Here is a 21847-nt window from a genome sequence, read left to right as displayed (position 1 = left end):
GGAGTTCCTGGTTATGATAAAGATTGACGTGACATTAATATGTCGTCAAATACCAGGCCTATGACTGGGAGGAGGACTGGGAGGAGGGATATTTTGTGAGAAGGAAAAATGTTGGTAACGGCCTGGGACCTATAGGAGGAGGTCATGGGGCAAGTGGAGGATGTAAAATGAGAGAGGCCATAATAACAGTGCGGTGAGGTACCTATAGATGTAGACTGGTCGAACAATAGGAAGTAAGCCAAAATCAAACCACTGCTAGGAAGCAAGCCAAAATCAAACCACTGCTAGGAAGCAAACAAACCAAAAATTAAACCACTTCTAGGAAGCATTCAGAGAAGTTAGGAGATTTCTTCCACTATTCCTTGGTCCTAGACTCCTGGGCAGTTAGGGCGGCGGCGGGTAGAGTGTGGACGGTGTACTTCGATATGGGTATAAAAGGTGGGTGATGGAGGGCAGGCAGAGAAGAAAGTGTAGGAGATAAATACAGGTAAATGTTTCACTTACTCACCTTCACAACTGATCCATCAGCTAATAATATTTCTACATCACATAATTCTTGTGACTGCCAGAGAAAATGTATGTAGTCTAGCAGGTAGTTCGGATAAGATTTACATTCCTCTTCCTCCTCCTTCTCGTTATGAGAGAGCTCCACATGTGCAGCCGCCATCTTCAGATACTAATGTAATACTAACTAGTTGTCAGTTTTATTTTTAGTGGTGTGGTGATATCTGGTAATACCCGTAATGGTGGTGGTGGTGGTGGTGGTGCTTCCGTTGCTTCTTCAAACAGTAACAAAACTAAACTACAGCCACACTCCTAAGACAGTCAAACCACCAAAGGCATAGAGATAACCTCCATGAGCGCATAATCCAAAATCACCGTGGGAGCACCATAGAAGATACCCCGATCAAATTATCTTCCAAAAGCGGATCAGGATTATAAAGTTCATCGTCTGCCGGTTCAATTTCTATATGTAAGACTGCTACTTCTGGCCCACATCTCTCAATTTTCATTGGGCAAACTTTCTGCCATTTCTGCCTAAAGCCCATAAATGCTAGGCATTTAATTTTATTATACTATATTTGTATATGCATAGCTAGGTTACACAGAAGATAGACTGCAAATGAACATCTGTGGAGTACATGTGTTATTGCTCTATACTGTATGTGTGTGTGGGGGGGTATGTAGTTACTTTGGTTAAAGCCAAGATTTATGTGTACTGTACAATATGTGTATAAAATATTAATGTAGTAGTCTTGTGTTTTCATATATAATGGTTGCCTTGCTACCTACTATAACATGCTCAACAATCTTGTAGATATTTAAATTTAAGATTATTTAAGAATTATACTGTGGCTAAAATTTTACTAATGAATTGTTTTCTTTGCAGTACATCATGCAGATCTTCGTGAAAACCCTCACTGGAAAGACTATTACTCTTGAAGTAGAACCTTCAGACACCATTGAAAATGTAAAGGCAAAAATTCAGGATAAGGAAGGCATCCCCCCAGACCAGCAGAGATTGATCTTTGCTGGTAAGCAGTTGGAGGATTGTCGCATTCTTTCTGACTACAATATCCAGAAGGAATCTACACTCCATTTGGTATTGCGTCTTAGAGGAGGAATGCAAATCTTTGTGAAAACCTTTACAGGAAAGTTTACCCTAGAAGTAGAACCTTCAGACACCATTGAAAATGTAAAGGCAAAAATTCAGGATAGGGAAGGCACCTCCCCAAAGCTGCAGAAATTGATCTTTGCTGGTAAGCAGTTGGAGGATTGTCGCATTCTTTCTGACTGCAATATCCAGAAGGAATCTACACTGCGTCTTATTAGAGGAGGAAACAACATCTTTGTGAAAACCCTTACCCTTACAGGAGAGATAATTATCCTAGAAGTAGAATCTTCAGAAGATATCCATAAGGAACTTATACTCCCCCCTTTGGTATTGCGTCATAGAGGAATACAGATCTTTGTGAAAAAATAAAGTATTCCGGATGAAATGTTCAAATGAAATGTTCAAATTTCCTTTAATGTATGGAATGGAAAAGATTTAATTTCTTTTTGCACATTGTTATTATTTTAACCGAACCAAATAAACACTATTAAAATTATTTTATGCATTGTTTTTTTATCACATACTGCAAAACCGCAAAACCATATATATGTGAAAAACTGAGTATTTTTGTTTTCTCTATTGGCTAGTTTGCAATGTGACCTAGCAGGTAGTTGGCAGTATGTTGGGATTATATCCTATAGGGTAGTAAAAAACTATACATTTATTTATTTGCTTTTTATTTACTAAAATAAGAATGAGTGAGAATGAAGGAGGAGGAGGAGGAGGAAATCAGTATATAGGTTTTCAAAGTTTCGAGTAGTCAAATTAAGACTGCTATAGCATTAGTCCGACTTTCAGGGAGTGGTGTACAGCTTATCCACTTGTTATTCTTAGGGTCGAAATACTCCACATTAGCGAGAGAAATCTAAAAAGAAAAAAAAAAGTTATAAATATTATTATCAATATTTATCATTTTATATTAATCATTCTTTTATTCTTCTTTCCTTACCATTCCAATTCCATTCAAACCACTCCAGTAACCGCCTATGACATATAACAGAGAATTTGTGACAACAACTGCTGGGCTACTTCGACCCAAATACTCTGAAGACGAACACTTAAACCATTGGTTCTGTGGGAAAGTAAAAGAAAAAGGTTAAAACAAGAGTAAGGGGGCGGGAGGGGGGTATACAATTTTTTCCCTTTGTTCCTAAAGTATTACAACAATTCTTCCACTTCCTGGTTACAATATTAAACTTTAAGTACTGGTAAATAATCTTACCTGCTCAAAAGAATATCTTTTCATTGAATTTTCATCCAGAATACCATCACACACTACGTACAAAAAATTATCTAAAACTGCAACGCCTATCGTCTTAGACGGTGGACCTTGCATTGATGTTAGATTCTTCCACTCTCCAGTTACAGGATTGTATGAGAGAAAATCATGCAGGGGATTGTAAGTGTCCGTATATCCACCAATAATGTAAATAAGACCTCGATGTTCTACTATACCCATGCTATAAAAAGAAAAAAAAAGGAAAAAACAGTACAGGTTACTGCGACATTTTCTCATTATTATTATTAGTAATTCACACTATCAGTAAATCAAAATTGTTATTGTACTGGTTATTGTACTTACTTGGATCTAGCTTCTGGCATATTTGACTCTAATAATCTCCACTCATCTGTAATAGGGTTATATCTTTCAATATTTTTTCCTATTTCCATTGAATCCGTCCAACCACCGAAGGCATAGAGATAACCACCATAAGCGCATAATCCAAAATCACACCGTGGGATTACCATAGAAGATATTCCAGTCCAATAATCTTCCTGTGGATCATAAACTTCGCCATCCGCCAAAATCTGAGCGTCTATCTCTCCAACCCCTCCAACCACGAAAATTTTTCCATGTAAGACTTCTATTCCTGGTGAAATTCTCCCAATTTTCATAGGACAAACTTTTTGCCATTTCTGCCTAAAGGTATCAAAACATTCGATACTTTTAAGTAGATATTCCTCTGATCTATTCCATATTATATTGAATTCTTTCCTTGATCCACCTATGACATAAATTTTCTTTCGATTACAAATTCTTGGCTGGACATAAAAGGAGGCTTCCTCTTTAGCCAAGTTTATCTGCTGTTTAAGGTTAACTTTCAATCTGATGTCAGAGCACTCATTAATTGCTTTTTCTATTAGTTTACTTGAAATTAAAGACAATTTCACTCGTTTTAAAATATCGAGAATCCAACAAAGTCTATCAGTTATTTCTTGTGTAATCCATCTGATGGCAGCAGAGAATACCTGCAATATAACAAAAGAAAAGAAAAAGAAAGTGAGAGCTGCAATAAAAAAAGAAAAAATAAATAAAATTTCAATAAATAAATATTAAATAAAAAGAAAAATATATAATATTTACCTGAAACTCAGAGTCAATATGAAGATACTCAGAATCCAAAAAATATAGTAGAGTTTCTTTAGGAATCTCAAGAAACTCTTGCTCCATTGTCACTTCTACGAAATTGGAGAAGATGAAATCCCGCGAACCATTCAACAAGCTTACTAAATAATGGGCCTGAGCAAACCTGTAAAAAAAAAAAAAATAAAAAAAATAAAAAAATATCCTCTCTAGAATAGGATTAGATCGAATCAGAATCAATCAAATTAAAACAGAACAGAAACAAAATAAAAATTCGTTACCTGTAAATTCCCAAAACATTGGATGGATCAAGTTCGCTCTTGAGAAAGTCTGTACAAACAAATACAGCACGGGGCATGAACAGCATGTTCGCAGCCACAATTAACTCCTGTGCGTTTCCCACTGTTATCTCGATGTTTCCTAAAGTATTTTTACAAAAAAAGAAAAAAAAAATATTTCATTTCTTCATTTGCAACAAAATAAAAATTTTACTTATAGATAGCAGCTTAGCACTATGAAAACTTAAAATATTTTCCCTTACCAGTATATATGAAGTCGATAAGCAGTTTTAATATATTGGGTTTCATAGACTTCATTTCTATTGATTGTGTTGTTTTCTCAGCAAATCCACACGTAAACATGGTCTTAAAATAGTCGCTTCCCGCTGACAGTATTACACGGTGAGCCTGTGGAATAAAATGTAATCCCCATCGTTTATTTTTTAAAATTTGTTAGTTCGTTCATACTGCCTTTATACATACATTAAGGGGACGTAAAAATCTGGGTGAAGAGTCGTTGTCATAGCATAGGTTTTGTGAAGTTACATAAAAGTGAGAGAATTATGGACGGACGGACAACAAAATCAAACCATTACCTGGAAGCAAACCAAAATTAAACCACTGCTAGGAAGCAAGCCCAAATCAAAGTACTGCTAGGAAACATTGATTCTATCGTGCGAAGAAAGTTGGATAAACAGCTCTTTATTTGTGTCGGGGGAGAAAGGAAGTTAGGGGAGAGCAGGGAAATTTCTTCCACTGCACTGGATAGACTTTGTTAATCATGTTCCACTGACTTCTCCTGGGCGGTAATAAGGAATGGAGGGTGAGTGTGGGCGGTGTAGTTAAGTTTCCCTCCCCCGATATGGTGTGTAAATGATGGGTGGGTGATGGAGGGCAGGCAGAGAAATGTTTCTTCACTCACAGATAAATGTTTCACTCACTCACCTTCACAACTGATCCATCAGCTAATAATATTTCTACATCACATAACTTTTCTGACTGCCAGAGGAAATGTATATCGTCTAGTAGGTAGTTAGGATAAGATTTACATTCCTCCTCCTCCTCCTCCTCGTGATGAGAGAGCTCCTCCACACGTGCAGCCGCCATCTTCAGATACTAATGTAAGACTAACCTAACCAGTTGTCAGCTTGGGAGAGAGAAGAGAGTAAATTGAGACTGCTCTAGCATTAATATATCAAGTTCCCGGTACATTTTATGTTAATAGGCTGTGATTAGGAGGAGGGATAGACTCAAGGTTTCGAGTCAAATTGAGACTACTAAAGCATCATTAGACCGTTCCTTAGGGAGTGATGTACAGTTTCTCCACTTTTTATCCTCAGGTTTTAGATTAAAACTTATTATAAAGGATTATTATAAAAATATTTAGGAATTATTAATATATTTTATTCTTATTTCCATTCTTCCTTACCAAGTTATGATAACCGTAACCGCCTATGACATAACAGAGGATTTGTGGCAGGCAACAACTGCTGGGATATTTCGACAAAATTAAACAATGGTACCATTGATCCACAAGGATACTTTATAAGAATACTTTCAAATTTCATGTTAGGGTAAGTTAAAAAAGATAGGAAACAAGCTTTTTTTTATTTAAAATGGATTAAATATGGAGGAGACAAATGTCAGTCTTGAGGGAAGTTTTCTTGATTGGGGATGTCGAAGGGAGTTAAAGTAAGACTGCTCTAGCATAAGACCGGCCCTCAGGGAGTGATGTACAGTTCATCCACTTATTAGTCTTAGGGTCGAAACACTCCACATTAGCGACAGATACCTTTAGAAAAAAAAACAGGTGGTTAGGTGGTTAAATTTGTAATATAATTTATTCATTTCATTCTTCCATTTCCATTCTTCCTTTCTTACCAGTTCAAGGTGGTCATTGGGACGATGACCACCTATGATATATAACAGAGAATTTGTGGCAACAACTGCTGGGATACTTCGCCAAAAATTCATTGATGAACACTTAAACCATTCGTTCTGTGGAAAGGAAAAGAAGGGAGGTTATACAACACTACATTATTACAAAAATTCTTCTCCCATATTACTTAAATTATTATTATTGTCTTTGGAAAGAGAAAAGAAGGGAGTTATATAATTTTTACTCCCTTTTCACTACTATAATTCAAATTGTATTGTATATAATTATAAGCATGCACATTACCTGTTCAAAAGAATATCTTTCTAGTGATTTTTCCCCTTCTTCATTAAAAAGACCACCCACTAAATACAAAAAGTTATTCAAAACTGCAACACCCATGTAGTTGTAGCGAGGTGGAGCACTCAGTGCTGCTAGATCTCTCCACTCCCCAGTTACAGGATTGTATGAGAGAAGTTCATGAAAGGGGTTATAAGAGTCCATACGTCCACTAACAATGTAAATAAGACCTTGATTTTCTACTATACCCATTCTGTAAAAAAAAAAAAAAAGTATAGGCACTTATATTTTCTCATTATTATCAGTAGTTCACACTATCAGTCAGTAAATCCAATTTGAAAATTGTTATTGTACTTACTTGGATCTACCTTCTGGCATATTTGACTCTAATAATGTCCACTCATCTGCAATAGGGTCATATCTTTCAATACTTTTTTCGATGACCAATCCCGTCCAACCACCGAAGGCATAGAGAAAACCTCCATGAGCGCATAATCCAAAATCAGACCGTGGGATCACCATAGAAGATATTCCAGTCCAATAATCTTCCTGTGGATCATAAACTTCGCCATCTGCCCAAATCTGACTGTCCTCTCCACTCCCTCCAACAACGAAAATTTTCCCATTTAAGACTGCTATTCCTGGTGAACTTCTCACAATTTTCATAGGGCAAACTTTCTGCCATTTCTGCCTAAAGATATCAAAACATTCGACACTTTTAAATGTAAACCCATCTGATATATAGAGTTCTTTCATGAATCCACCTATGAGATAAATTTTCTTTCGAGTACAAATTCTTGGCTGGACAGAAAAGGCTGCTTCCTTTTTAGCCAAGTTTGTCTGCTTTTTAAGGTTAACCTTCAATTTAATATCAGCGGAGCACTCATTAATTGCTTTTTTTATTAGTTTACTTGAAATTAAAGGCAATTTCAGTCGTTTTAAAATGTCAAAATTCCAACAACAATATCTATTATTTATATCTTGTGCTTGTGTAATCCATCTGATAGCAGCAGAGAATACCTGCAATAAATAATAGAAAGATAAATTCGGGTTAATAATCTTGTAAATAAAAGTCAATTGAAAGTTGTACATATTAAATAAAAAAAAAATATTTACATTTTACCTGAAACTCAGAGTCAATATGAAGATACTCTGAATCCAAAAAATACAGCAGAATTTCTTTCGGAATCTCAAGAAATTCTTGCTCCATTGTCACTTCTACGAAATTGGAGAAGATGAAGTCCCGGGAAGAATGCAGCAACCTTACTAAATTATGGGCCTCAGCAAACCTGTTTTTAAAAAAAAAAAAAAAAAATTACGTATAGGACAGATAAAAATACATATTATATAAACAGTTGGAAAATAATTAACTATTATTATTATACTGCACGTACCGGTAAATTCCCAAAGCATTAGATGGATGAAGTTCGCTCTTGAGAAAGTCTATACAAACAAGTACAGCACGTGATATCATCAACATGTTCGCAGCCGCAATTAACTCCTGTGCATTTTCCACTGTTATCTCGATGTTTCCTAAAGTTTTTGACAAAAAAAGAAAAAAAAAATTCATTTATTCATTTGCAACAAAATAAAATTTTTACATATAGATAGCAGCATAGCACTATGAAAACTTAAAATATTTTCCCTTACCAGTATATATGAAGTCGACGAGCAGTCGTAATATATTGGGTTTCATGAACTTCATTTCTATTGACTGTGTTGTTTTCTCAGCAAATTCACACGTAAACATGGTCTTAAAATATTTGCTTCCAGCTGACAGTATTACACGGTGAGCCTGTGGAATAAAATGTAATCCCATCAGATTACATAAAAGTGAGAGAATTATGGACGGACAGACAACAAAATTAAACCACTGCTAGGAAGCAAGCCGCCCAAATCAAACCACTGCTAGGAAGCAAGCCGCCCAAATCAAATCACTGCTTGGAAACATTGATTCTCTCGTGAGAAGAAAGTTGGATAAGTAACTCTTTATTTGTGTCGGAGAAGAAGGGAAGTTGGGGGAACAGGGAAATTTCTTCTACTGTACTGGATATACTTTGTTAACCATGTTCCACTGACTTCTCCTAAACGGATGGTGAGTGTGGGCAGTGTAGTTAAGTTTCCCTCCCCCTATATGTGTGTAAATGGTGAGTGAGTGATGGAGGGCGGGCAGAGAAAGATATATAGGTAGGAGGTAAATGTTTCTTCACTTACAGATAAATGTTTCACTTACTCACCTTCATAACTGATCCATCAGCTAATAATATTTCTACATCACATAATTCTTGTGACTGCCAGAGGAAATGTATGTAGTCTAGCAGGTAGTTCGGATAAGATTTACATTCCTCTTCCTCCTCCTTCTCCTGCTCCTCTTTCTCCTTGTGATGAGAGAGCTCCACATGTGCAGCCGCCATCTTCAGATACTAATGTAATACTAACCAGTTGTCAGTTTTGTTTTTAGTTGTGTGGTGATATCTGGTAATACCCGTGGTGGTGGTGGTGGTGGTGGTGCTTCCGTTGCTTCTTCAAACAATAACAAAACTAAACTACAGCCAGCAGCCTCTTTCTTTCAGTATGTTGGGGTAATTTAATATGTAATATTTGTGTGTTAAGTTAGTTGAGTGTCCATTAAAACTGGGACCCATTAAGACTAAGGGCCCATTAAGATTAGAGGCCCCATTAACCCTGGGGCCCATTAAAGAAGACCTGGATAAAAAAAAGCAAAAAAATATACACTTTTTTACTCATCATACCGTTCCTCAGGGGTGTACAGTTTCTTCATTTGTTATCCTTAGGATCAAAATACTCCCTCTACATGACAATTTTTTACTTCTTTTTCACTATAGTTAAGCATAAGTCACATGACAAGGAAGCAAAGTTTTGCTGTAACGTATGTGATAAGCAACGTTAGACAGCTTTGGTCAGTTCTTTATTACTTTAAAATTTCATATTAGGTAAGTTAAAAAGATAGAAAGCAAGCTTTTTTTTATTTTAAATGGATTAAATATGAAGATAATGTCAGTCTTGAGGAAGGTTTCTCTTCAAGCCCCCTGCTCCTTTGTCACTTCCACGAAATTGGTCAAGATGAAGTCCCGTGAAGAATGCAGCAACGATACTAAATTATGGGCCTCAGCAAACCTGTTCCCCCAACAAAAAGAAAAAAAATGGGATTTAGTTCAAATTCTGCATTGTATACGTACATATACAAATAAAAAACATCAAAACAAGAAAATAATATTAATTATTATACTGTACGTACCTGTAAATTCTTAAAGCATTGGATGGATGAAGTTCTCTCCTGAGAAAGTTTGTACAAATACGTACAACCTGGGGTATTCCTATCATGTTTGCAGTCACAATTAACTCCTGTATGTTTTCCTTTGTTATCTCGATTGTTCCGAAATTATCCTCACCAGTATATATAAATTCTATGAGCAGTTTAAATAGATTAAATTTGTGATCCACACGTGTCGCCGCCATTCTCAAATACTAATGTAACACTAACCACACAACCCACCAGTGTTTTTTGTAAATAGTGGTAGTGGTGATATCTGGTAATTTTAACAGAGAGGGGGAGGTAAGAGGTGGTGGTGGTGATGCTTCCGTCCTCACCTCCAAACAGTAGCAAAACTAAACTACAGCAGCCTGGGATAGGTAGTAAAAACTATACATTAATTTAAGTTTTTATTTTGTTCCGAAATTATCCTCACCAGTATATATAAATTCTATGAGCAGTTTAAATAGATTAAATTTGTGATCCACACGTGTCGCCGCCATTCTCAAATACTAATGTAACACTAACCACACCTGCAAGTTTCTTTGTTGGATATTCTTCAGCTTCTTGAGCTTGGGGAAGTGTCAAGAAGAGAGAGAGAAGAGAAAGAAAGTCAGTCAAATTGTGACTGCTTTAGCATCAGACCGACCCTCAAGTAGTTATTCTTAAGGTCAAAATACTCCACAGCGACAGATACCTTTAAAACATTGTATATATTAATATCAGTTTTCCATCATTAATCAATACTCATTTGATCTGTATCTAATTCCACCTATAACATAAATTTTCTTTCGAGTACAAATTCTTGGCTGGACAAAAGTTTTGCTGCTGCTGCTACTGTATGTTTTTAAGGATAAGCTTTATTTCACTTGTTTCAAAATGTCAAAAAAAGAGTAGATAAATTTGATTGATTTTAGTCTACTACGCAGCCGCAATTAACTCCTGTGCGTTTTCCACTGTTATCTCGATGTTTCCTAAAGTATCACTTACTCACCTTCACAACTGATCCATCAGCTAATAATATTTCTACATCACATAACTTTTCTGACTGCCAGAGGAAATGTATATCGTCAGGTAGTTAGGATAAGATTTACATTCCTCCTCCTCCTTCTCCTCCTCGTGATGAGAAAGCTCCACCACACATGCAGCTTCAGATACTAATTATAAGGATACTTTCAAATTTCATGTTAGGTAAGTTAAATTAAAAGATAGAAAGCAAACCTTTTTTATTTTAAATGGATTAAATATGAAGATAATATCAGTCTTGAGGAAGGTTTAGGGAGTCAAATTAAGACTGCTCTAGAATAAGACCGGCCCTCAGGGAGTGATGTACAGTTCATCCACTTATTATTCTTAGGGTCGAAATATTCCACATTAGCGACAGATACCTAAAAAAAAAGTTAGAAGGTTAAAATTGTAATATAATTCATTCCATATAATTAATTCATTTCATTCTTCCATTGCCATTCTCCCTTTCTTACCAATCTATTAAGGTTATTTTGACGGTGACCTCCTATGACATATAACAGAGAATTTGTGGCAACAACTGCTGGGATACTTCGATCAAAATTCATTGATGAACACTTAAACCATTTGTTCTGTGGAAGGAAAAGAAGGGAGGGGAGGTTATACAATTTTTACTCCCTCTTTTCATTACACTACATACAGTATTACAAAAATTCTTCTTCAATATACTTAAATCATTATTGTTGTCTTGGGAAAGAGAAAAGAAGGGAGTTATACAATTTTCACTACTGTAATTCAAATTGTATTGTATATAATAATAAGCATACATATTACCTGTTCAAAAGAATATCTTTCTAGTGATTTTTCCGCTTCTTCATTAAAAAGAAGGCCACCCACTAAATACAAAAAGTTATTCAAAACTGCAACACCCATGTAGTTGTAGCGAGGTGGAGCACGTCCTGCTAGTGCTCTCCACTCCCCAGTTACAGGATTGTATGAGAGAAGATCATGCATGGGGTTGTAAAAGTCCATATATCCACTAACAATGTAAATAAGACCTTGATGTTCTACTATACCCATGCTGTAAAAAGAAAAAAAGTATAGGCACTGTTATATTTTCTCATTATTATCAGTGTTCATACTATTAGTCAGTAAATCCAATTTGAAAATTGTTATTATACTTACTTGGATCTACCTTCTGGCATATTTGACTCTAATAATCTCCACTCATCTGTAATAGGGTCATATCTTTCAATACTTTTTTCCATAACCGATCCCATCCAACCACCGAAGGCATAGAGATAACCTCCATGAGCGCATAATCCAAAATTACACCGTGGGATCACCATAGAAGATATTCCAGTCCAATAATCTTCCTGTGGATTATAAACTTCGCCATCCGTCAAAATCTGACTCTCCTTTCCAATCCCTCCAACAACGAAAATTTTTCTATGTAAGACTGCTATTCCTGGTGAATTTCTCACAATTTTCATGGGGCAAACTTTCTGCCATATCTGCCTAAAGATATCAAAACATTCGACACTTTTTTTAAATTTATTTTGGTAATAGTTTTCTTTCTTTAATCCACCTATGACATAAATTTTCTTTCGAGTACAAATTCTTGGCTGGACATATAAGGCTGCCCTTTTGGCCGCCAAGTTTGTCTGCTGTTTAAGGTTAACCTTAAATCTAATATCAGAGGAGCATTCATTAATTAATTTTTCTATTAGTTTACTTGAAATTAAAGATAATTTCATTCGTTTTAAAATGTCAAAATACCAACAACCATATCTATTAGTTCTTCGTGTAATCCATCTAATAGCAGCAGAGAATACCTGCAATAAATAATAGAGAAAGTTAATTTTGATAGTTGGGGATTAAAACTTTATTATATAAAGTCAGTTGAAAGTTTGTAATATTAAATAAAAAAAATTATTTTACCTGAAACTCAGAGTCAATATGAAGATACTCTGACTCAAGAAAATACAGTAGAATTTCTTTCGGAATCTCAAGAAATTCTTCCTCCATTGTCACTTCTACGAAATTGGAAAAGATGAAATCCCGCGAAGAATGCAGCAACCTTACTAAATAATGGGCCTTAGCAAACCTGTTTAAAAAAAAAACAATATGGAATTAGTTACGTCGTATTATATAAATAGTTTGAAAATAATTAATTATTATACTGCACATACCGGTAAATTCCCATAGCATTAGATGAATGAAGTTCACTCTTAAGAAAGTCTGTACAAAACCGTACAGCACGGGACATCATCAGCATGTTCGCAGCCGCAATTAACTCCTGTGCATTTTCCACTGTTATCTTCATTTTTCCTAAAGTATTAAAAAAAAGTTTTTTATTCATAATGTATTTCGTTTTAATTTAAATATAAGTATAGCAGCATTATGAAAACTTAAAATGTTTCCCCTTACCAGTATATATGAAGTGGACGAGCAGTTGTAATATATTGGGTTTCATAGACTTCATTTCTATTGACTGTGTTGTTTTCTCAGCAAATCCACACGTAAACATTGTCTTAAAATAATCGCTTCCTCCTGACAGTATTCCACGGTGAGCCTGTGAAATAAAATGTAATCCATCAGTTTTTGTTTTTTAAGATTTGGGTGATGGAGGGCAGAGAAAGATATATCACTCACTCACCTTCATAATTGATCCATCAGCTAATAATATTTCTACATCACATAACTGTTGTAACTGCCAGAGGAAATGTATGCAGTCTTGCAGGTAGTTAGGATAAGATTTACACTCCTCCTCCTCCTCCTCCTCGTAATGAGAGATCTCCACACGTGCAGCCGCCATCTTCAGATACTAATGTAATACTAACCAGTTGTCAGTTTTGTTTTTAGTAGTGGTGTGGTGATATCTGGTAATACCCGTGGTGATGGTGGTGGTGGTGGTGGTAGTGGTGGTGGTTGTGGTGGTGATTCTTCTGTTGCTTCTTCAAACAGTAACAACTATAAACTACAGCCAGCAACAGAAGTATTTTATTTTTTTATTTTAAGTGTGTGTGTTGAAGAGAGATGAGAGGAGGATGAAGAGACTTTAAAGTTTCTCGTGGGATATTCTTGATCTTGAGCTTGGGAGAGAAGAGATATCAAGTTTCCGGTTCATTTTATGTTAATAATATCAAATGCCGGCTGGGCTGTGACTAGAAGGAGGGGAGAGTGAGGGGGTGTAAGGGAGAGTGAGGAAGTGTAAGGGCACATCAGATTTTTTTTTATTTGTCTCTGGGATGGTTGTGGCAGTCTTCCCATAAGTGAGGCAGCTGATGTGATTGTATGCAAAAAATATATTTCTCGCTCACCTTCACAACTGATCCATCAGCTGATAATATTTCTACATCAGTAGGTAGTTCAGATAAGATTGTCAAATTGAAACTGCTCTAGCATCAGACCGACCCTCAGGGAGTGATGTACAGTTTATCCACCTATTATTCTTAGGGTCGAAATACTCCACATTAGCGACAGATATCTAAAAAGAAAAAAAAATAGTTTGAGGTTAAAACTTTGGATTATAAAGATTATTAATAAATATTATCATTTTTCATTAAGCATTCTTTTCATTCTTCCTTACCAGGCTATTATAATTTCTACTGTAGTCACCGCCTATGACATATAACAGAGAATTTGTAGCAACAACTGCTGGGCTATGACCGAAATACATTGATGAACACTTAAACCATTTGTTCTGTGAGAAAGTAAAAGAAAAAAGGTAAAAGGAAGGGAGGGAGGTCATAAAATTTTTATCCCTTTTCACTAAGTATTATAAATAGAAAATTCAAACTTTATCGTATATAATCTCATAATCTTACCTGTTCAAAAGAATATCTTTCCATTGATTTTTTCCCATTATTATCACCTACTACGTACAAAAAGTTATCTAAAACTGCAACGCCTATCGTCTTAGATGGTGGACCTAGCATTGGTGCTAGATTCTTCCACTCCCCAGTCACAGGATTGTATGAGAGAAGATCATGCAGGGGATTGTAAGTGTACGTATATCCACCAATAATGTAAATAAGACCTCGATGTTCTACTATTCCCATCCTGTAAAAGAAAAGAAAAGGAGAAAAAGAAAAAAAAACAGTACAGGCTACTGCTACATTTTCTCATTATCAGTTACTATCAGTCAGTAAATCTAATTTGAAAATGGTTGATTTTTAACATTACAATTGTACTTACTTTTTTCTAGCTTCTGGCATATTTGATTCTAATAATCTCCACTCATCTGTAATAGGGTCATATCTTTCAATACTTTTTTCGACGACCGATCCCGTCCAACCACCGAAGGCATAAAGGTAATCTCCATGAGCGCATAATCCAAAATCACATCGTGGGGTAACCATAGAAGATATCCCAGTCCAATTATCTTCCTGTGGATTATAAACTTCGCCAACCGCCAAAATCGGAGAGGGTATCTCCTCTCCAACCCCTCCAACAACGAAAATTTGTCCACGTAAGACTGCTATTTCTGGCCAAATTCTTATATTTTTCATGGGGCAAACTTTCTGCCATTCCTTCTTAAAGGTATCAAAACATTCGACACTTTTAAACATATATTCCTCTGATCTATTCCATAATCTAATGAGTTCGTTCTTTGATCCACCTATGACATAAATTTTCTTTCTAGTACAAATTCTTGGCTGGACATAAAAGGAGGCTTCCTTTTTAGCCAAGTTTATCTGCTGTTTAAGGTTAACTTTCAATCTGATGTCAGAGCACTCATCAATTGATTTTTCTATTAGTTTACTTGAAATTAAAGATAATTTCACTCGTTTTAAAATGTCAAGAATCCAACAAAGTCTATCAGTTATTTCCTGTGTAATCCAACTGATGGCAGCAGAGAATACCTGCAATATAACAAAAGAAAAAGAAAGTGAGCTGCAATACCCCCCCTCAAAAAAAAAAAAGATTTTTGAAATTGATAAATAAATATTAAATAAAAAGAAAAATATCTAATATTTACCTGAAACTCAGAGTCAATATGAAGATACTCTGAATCCAAAAAATACAGCAGAATTTCTTTCGGAATCTCAAGAAATTCTTGCTCCATTGTCACTTCTACGAAATTGGAGAAAATGAAGTCCCGGGAAGAATGCAGCAACCTTACTAAATTATGGGCCTCAGCAAACCTGTTTAAAAAAAAAAAAAAAAAAATACGTATAGGACAGATAAAAATACATATTATATAAACAGTTGGAGAATAATTAATTAATTATTATTATACTGCACGTACCGGTAAATTCCCAAAGCATTAGATGGATAAAGTTCGCTCTTGAGAAAGTCTATACAAACAAGTACAGCACGTGATATCATCAACATGTTCGCAGCCGCAATTAACTCCTGTGCATTTTCCACTGTTATCTTGATGTTTCCTAAAGGTTTTGACAAAAAAAGAAAAAAAAATTCATTTATTAATTTTCAACAAAATAAAAATTTTACATATAGATAGCAGCATAGCACTATGAAAACTTAAAATATTTTCCCTTACCAGTATATATGAAGTCGACGAGCAGTTGTAATATATTGGGTTTCATAAACTTCATTTCTATTGACTGTTTTGTTTTCTCAGCAAATTCACACGTAAACATTGTCTTAAAATATTCGCTTCCCGCTGACAGTATTACACGGTGAGCCTGTGGAATAAAATGTAATCCCATCAGATTACATAAAAGTGAGAGAATTATGGACAGACAGACAACAAAATTAAACCACTGCTAGGAAGCAAGCCGCCCAAATCAAACCACTGCTAGGAAGCAAACCGCCCAAATCAAATCACTGCTTGGAAACATTGATTCTCTCGTGCGAAGAAAGTTGGAAAGTAACTCTTTATTTATGTCGGAGAAGAAGGGAAGTTGGGGGAACAGTTTATTTGTGTCGGAGAAGAAGGGAAGTTGGGGGAACAGGGAAATTTCTTCTACTATACTGGATATACTTTGTTAAACCATGTTCCACTGACTTCTCCTAAACGGACGGTGAATGTGGGCAGTGTAGTTAAGTTTCCCTCCCCCTATATGTGTGTAAATGGTGGGTGGGTGATGGAGGGCAGGCAAAGAAAGATATGTAGGTAGGAGTAAATGTTTCTTCACTTACAGATAAATGTTTCACTTACTCACCTTCACAACTGATCCATCAGCTAATAATATTTCTACATCACATAATTCTTGTGACTGCCAGAGAAAATGTATGTAGTCTAGCAGGTAGTTCGGATAAGATTTACATTCCTCTTCCTCCTCCTTCTCGTTATGAGAGAGCTCCACATGTGCAGCCGCCATCTTCAGATACTAATGTAATACTAACTAGTTGTCAGTTTTATTTTTAGTGGTGTGGTGATATCTGGTAATACCCGTAATGGTGGTGGTGGTGGTGGTGGTGGTGGTGGTGGTGGTGCTTCCGTTGCTTCTTCAAACAGTAACAAAACTAAACTACAGCCAGCAGCCTCTTTCTTTCAGTATGTTGGGATAGGTAATACATTTTTTTTTTTTTTTAAGTGTGTGTGTATGTATGCTAAAGAGGATGAGAGGAGGATAAAGAGGGCTTGAAAGTTTCTTGTTGAATATTCTTGAGCTTGAGCTTGGGAGAGAAGAGATATCAGTTCCCGGTACATATTATGTTAATAATATCAAATGCCAGGCTGTAACTAGAGGAGAGATATACTCAAGATTTCATGGACTTAAAATGTAATATTTGTGTGTTAGGTTAGTTGAGTGCTTACTAAACTTGGCCGGTTAGCAAATGTGAAATTAAACAATTATAAGGATACTTTCAAATTTCATGTTAGGTAAGTTAAAAAGATAGAAAATTTTTCTAATTTTTATTTTATTTTAAATGGCTTTGCAACTGATCCATCAGCTGATAATATTTCTACATTAGCAGGTAGTTCAGATAGGATTGTCAAATTGCAACTGCTCTAGTATCAATCCGAGCCTCAGGAAGTGATGTACAGTGTATCCACCTATTATTCTTAGGGTCGAAATACTCCACATTCACATCAGTGTCAAGTAGCTAAAAAAAAAGAAAAAAAAATAGTTTAGGTTAAAACTTTGGATTATAAAGATTATTAATAAATATTATCAGTTTTCATTAATCATTCTTTTCAGTCTTCCTTACCTGTCCATCATCATTTCTAATGTCACCGCCTATGAAATATAACAGAGAATTTGTAGCAACAATTGCTGGGGAATTTAGACCGGAATACATTGATGAACACTCAAACCATTTGTTCTGTGGGAAAGTAAAAGAAAAAAAGGTAAAAGGAAGGGAGGGAGGTTATACAATTATTTACCAACAGTATTACAAATATTCTTCACATCTGGCTGGCTACAATATAATAATAATTCATAAGCACTCCACGGTAAATAATCTTACCTGTTCAAAAGAATATCTTTCCATTTCCTCAAACTCAGTACCACCTACTACGTACAGAAAGTTATTCAAAACTGCAACTCTTATCGTGTCACATCGTTCACCTAGCATTGGTGCTAGATTCTTCCACTCCTCAGTCACAGGATTGTATGAGAGAAGATCACGCAGGGCGGCGTTGTGAGTGTCCGTATATCCACCCATAATGTAAATGAGACCTCGATGTTCTACTATACCCATTCTGTAAAAGAAAAGAAAAGGAGAAAAAGACAAAAAAAAAAAGTACAGGCCACTGCTACATTTTCTCATTATCAGTTACTATCAGTCAGTAAACCTAATTTGAAAATGGTTGATTTTTAACATTACAATTGTACTTACTTGGATCTAGCTTCTGGCATATTTGACTCTAATAATCTCCACTCATCTGTAATAGGGTCATATCTTTCAATACTTTTTTCGACGACGACCGATCCCCCACCGAAGGCATAAAGGTAACCTCCATGAGCGCATAATCCAAAATCACATCGTGGGGTAACCATAGAAGATATCCCAGTCCAATTATCTTCCTGTGGATTATAAACTTCGCCATCCGCCAAAATCGGAAAGGGTCTGGGTCCCCTCCCTCCAACAACGAAAATTTTCCCATGTAAGACTGCTATTTCTGGCCTTTCACTTTTTTTTTTCATCGGGCAAACTTTCTGCCATTCCTTCCTAAAGGTATCAAAACATTCTACACTTTTACACAAGTTAAAATATTTAAACTTCTTGAATCTACTCCATTCGCTCCTTGCACCTATGACATAAATTTTCTTTCGAGTACAAATTCTTGGCTGGACATAAAAGGAGGCTTCCTCTTTAGCCAAATTTATCTGCTGTTTAAGGTTAACTTTCAATCTGATGTCAGAGCACTCATTAATTGCTTTTTCTATTAGTTTACTTGAAATTAAAGATAATTTTACTCGTTTTAAAATGTCAAGAATCCAACAAAGTCTATCAGTTATTTCTTGTGTAATCCATCTGATGGCAGCAGAGAATACCTGCAATATAACAAAAGAAAAAGAAAGTGAGCTAGCTGCAATAAACCACAAAAAAATTAGATTTTTTATTTAATAAATAAATATTAAATAAAAAGAAAAATATCTAATAATTACCTGAAACTCAGAGTCAATATGAAGATACTCCGAATCCAAAAAATATAGTAGAGTTCCTTTAGGAATCTCAAGAAACTCTTGCTCCATTGTCACTTCTACGAAATTGGAGAAGATGAAGTCCCGCGAACAATTCAACAAGCTTACTAAATAATAGGCCTCAGCAAACCTGTAAAAAAAAAAAAATAAACACACCCTCTTTAGAATCGAATCAGATCGAATCAGAATTAATCAAATTAAAACAGAACCGAACAAGAATAAAAAAATTACAAAATAAAAATTAGTCACGTTACCTGTAAATTCCTAAAGCATTGGATGGATGAAGTTCACTCCTGAGAAAGTCTGTGCAAATACGTACAACGTGGGGAACTACCAGCATGTTTGCAACAACTATTAACTCTTGAACGTTTTCAGCTGTTACCTCGATGTTTCCTAAAGATTAAGATATAAGTAACAAAATAAAAATACCGTTTTTTTTTTATAAATATGAAAACTGAAATGTTACTTACCAGTATATATGAATCCGATGATCTGCTCTAATATATTAAATTTCATAGATTTAATTTCTATTGAAGAATATGTTGTTTTCTCAGTTAATCCACAGGTAAACATGGCCTTAAAATAATTACTTCCCGCCGAGAGTATTACACGGTGAGCCTGGAATAATAATAAAAGAATTTGGTTGGTTGTACATATACAAGATATTTTTTTTCAATTATTGACAAAAAATAATAAAAAAGTTAAAATAATGTTTTCTCACCTTCACAACTGATCCATCAACTGATATTTCTACATCACAGAACTTTTGTAACTGCCAGAGCGAATTTAGGTTCTCTAGCAGGTTGTTTGGATAAGGATAATTACACTCCTCCTCTCCGTTATCAGAGAGCTCCACACGTGCCGCTGCCATCCTCATATATAACTAATCCATCTGATGGCAGCAGAGAATACCTGCAATATAACAAAAGAAAAGAAAAAGAAAGTGAGAGTTGCAATAAAAAAAAAAAAATAAATAAAATTTTCAATAAATAAATATTAAATAAAAAGAAAAATATCTAATATTTACCTGAAACTCAGAGTCAATATGAAGATACTCCGAATCTAAAAAATATAGTAGAGTTTCTTTAGGAATCTCAAGAAACTTTCGTTCCATTGTCACTTCTATGAAATTGGAGAAGATGAAGTCCCGCGAATCATTCAACAATCTTACTAAATAATAGGCCTGAGCAAACCTGTAAAAAAAAAAAGGAACACATCCTCTCTAGAATCGGATTAGATCGAATCAGAATCAATCAAATTAAAACAGAACAGAACAAAATAAAAAAATTTACAAAATAAAAATTCGTTACCTGTAAATTCCCCAAACATTGGATGGATCAAGTTCGCTCTTGAGAAAGTCTGTACAAACAAGTACAGCACGGGGCATGAACAGCATGTTCGCAGCCACAATTAACTCCTGTGCGTTTTCCACTGTTATCTCGGTTTCCTAAAGTATTTTTACAAAAAAAGAAAAAAATTTCATTTATTCATTTGCAACAAAATAAAAATTTTACATATAGATAGCAGCATAACCTACTATGAAAACTTAAAATATTTTCCCTTACCAGTACCTGTGGAATAAAATGTAATCCCCATCAGATTTTTGTAAAAGTAGTGGGGGAAGGTACATAGATTGATTGAGGACATACTTTTAAGTGTGATTTTATGTAATTTCTTACTCACTCATCTTCACAACTGATCCATCAGCTAATAATATTTCTACATCACATAACTGTTGTGACTGCCAGAGGAAATGTATGTAGTTTAGCAGGTAGTTCGGATAAGATTTACATTCCTCCTCCTCCTCCTTCTCGTTATGAGAGAGCTCCACATGTGCCGCTGCCATTCTCAAATACTAATGTTAATACTAATCATCACCAGCGTTCTTTTATAAATAGTGGTAGTGTTGAATGTACAGCAGCTTGGGATGGATAAGTAAAAACTATACATTAATTTCAGTTTTTATTTTTATTTTAAGTGTGTGTTTGTTGAAAAGAATGAAGAAGAAGAAGAAGAGGACTCTTAAATTTCTCTGTTAGATATTCTTGAGCTTCTTGAGCTTGGGGAAGTATCAAGAAGAGAAGAGAAAGAAAGTTGAGTCAAATTATTCCTAAAACTCTTGTTCCATTGTAATTTCTACAAAATTAGAAAAGATGAAGTCCTGCGAAGCAGACAGCAGGTTTACTAAATAATGGACCTCAGCAAACCTGTTTAAAAAACAAAAACAATGGATTTATTCCTAATAGATTTATTTATTGTACGTACATATAGGTAACATAATCAACTGAACTGAATCATAAAACCGTACTTGTAAATTCCTAAAGCATTGGATGGATGAAGTTCACTCTTAAGAAAGTCTGTACAAACACGTACAGCATGGTGAATTTCAAGTATGTTTGCAGCTACAATTAACTCTTGAACATTTTCCACTGTTACCTCGATGTTTTCTAAAGATTTAAAAAAAACAATCTATCAACAAAATAAAAAATATCGTTTTTAGTTTTACATTACTCACTTTCTATTAACTTTTAAAAAGTTTTTCTTTATCCTTACCAGTATATATAAATCCGATGAGCTGTTTTAATATATTAAATTTTATAGACTTC

General features: G+C 35.1%; 2 protein-coding genes across 2 annotated transcripts; one reads left to right on the top strand and one right to left on the bottom strand.

Annotated features, from left to right (window-relative positions):
• The first annotated feature begins 1345 nt into the window (after positions 1-1345).
• On the top strand, positions 1346-1984 carry LOC121865838 (polyubiquitin-like). Its single transcript, XM_042365390.1, has one exon. It carries the CDS (start codon positions 1397-1399, stop codon positions 1982-1984), a length of 588 nt encoding a protein of 195 aa, XP_042221324.1. The 5' UTR covers positions 1346-1396.
• Positions 1985-2546: 562 nt separating this feature from the next.
• Positions 2547-20637, bottom strand: LOC121865837 (kelch-like protein 2). Its single transcript, XM_042365389.1, has 8 exons — positions 20552-20637; positions 18061-18295; positions 17803-17831; positions 14563-14739; positions 11579-11713; positions 6441-6645; positions 6140-6256; positions 2547-2687 (listed from the first exon to the last, which is right to left on the bottom strand). The coding sequence occupies exons 1-8, from the start codon at positions 20635-20637 to the stop codon at positions 2547-2549; spliced, it is 1125 nt and encodes a 374-aa protein (XP_042221323.1).
• Positions 20638-21847: the final 1210 nt, after the last annotated feature.

This window comes from Homarus americanus, unplaced genomic scaffold (genome assembly GCF_018991925.1).
Source record: "Homarus americanus isolate GMGI-L3 unplaced genomic scaffold, GMGI_Hamer_2.0 scaffold36317, whole genome shotgun sequence".
Lineage (NCBI taxonomy): Eukaryota > Metazoa > Arthropoda > Malacostraca > Decapoda > Nephropidae > Homarus > Homarus americanus.
This window is presented reverse-complemented; position numbering and strand designations above follow the sequence as displayed.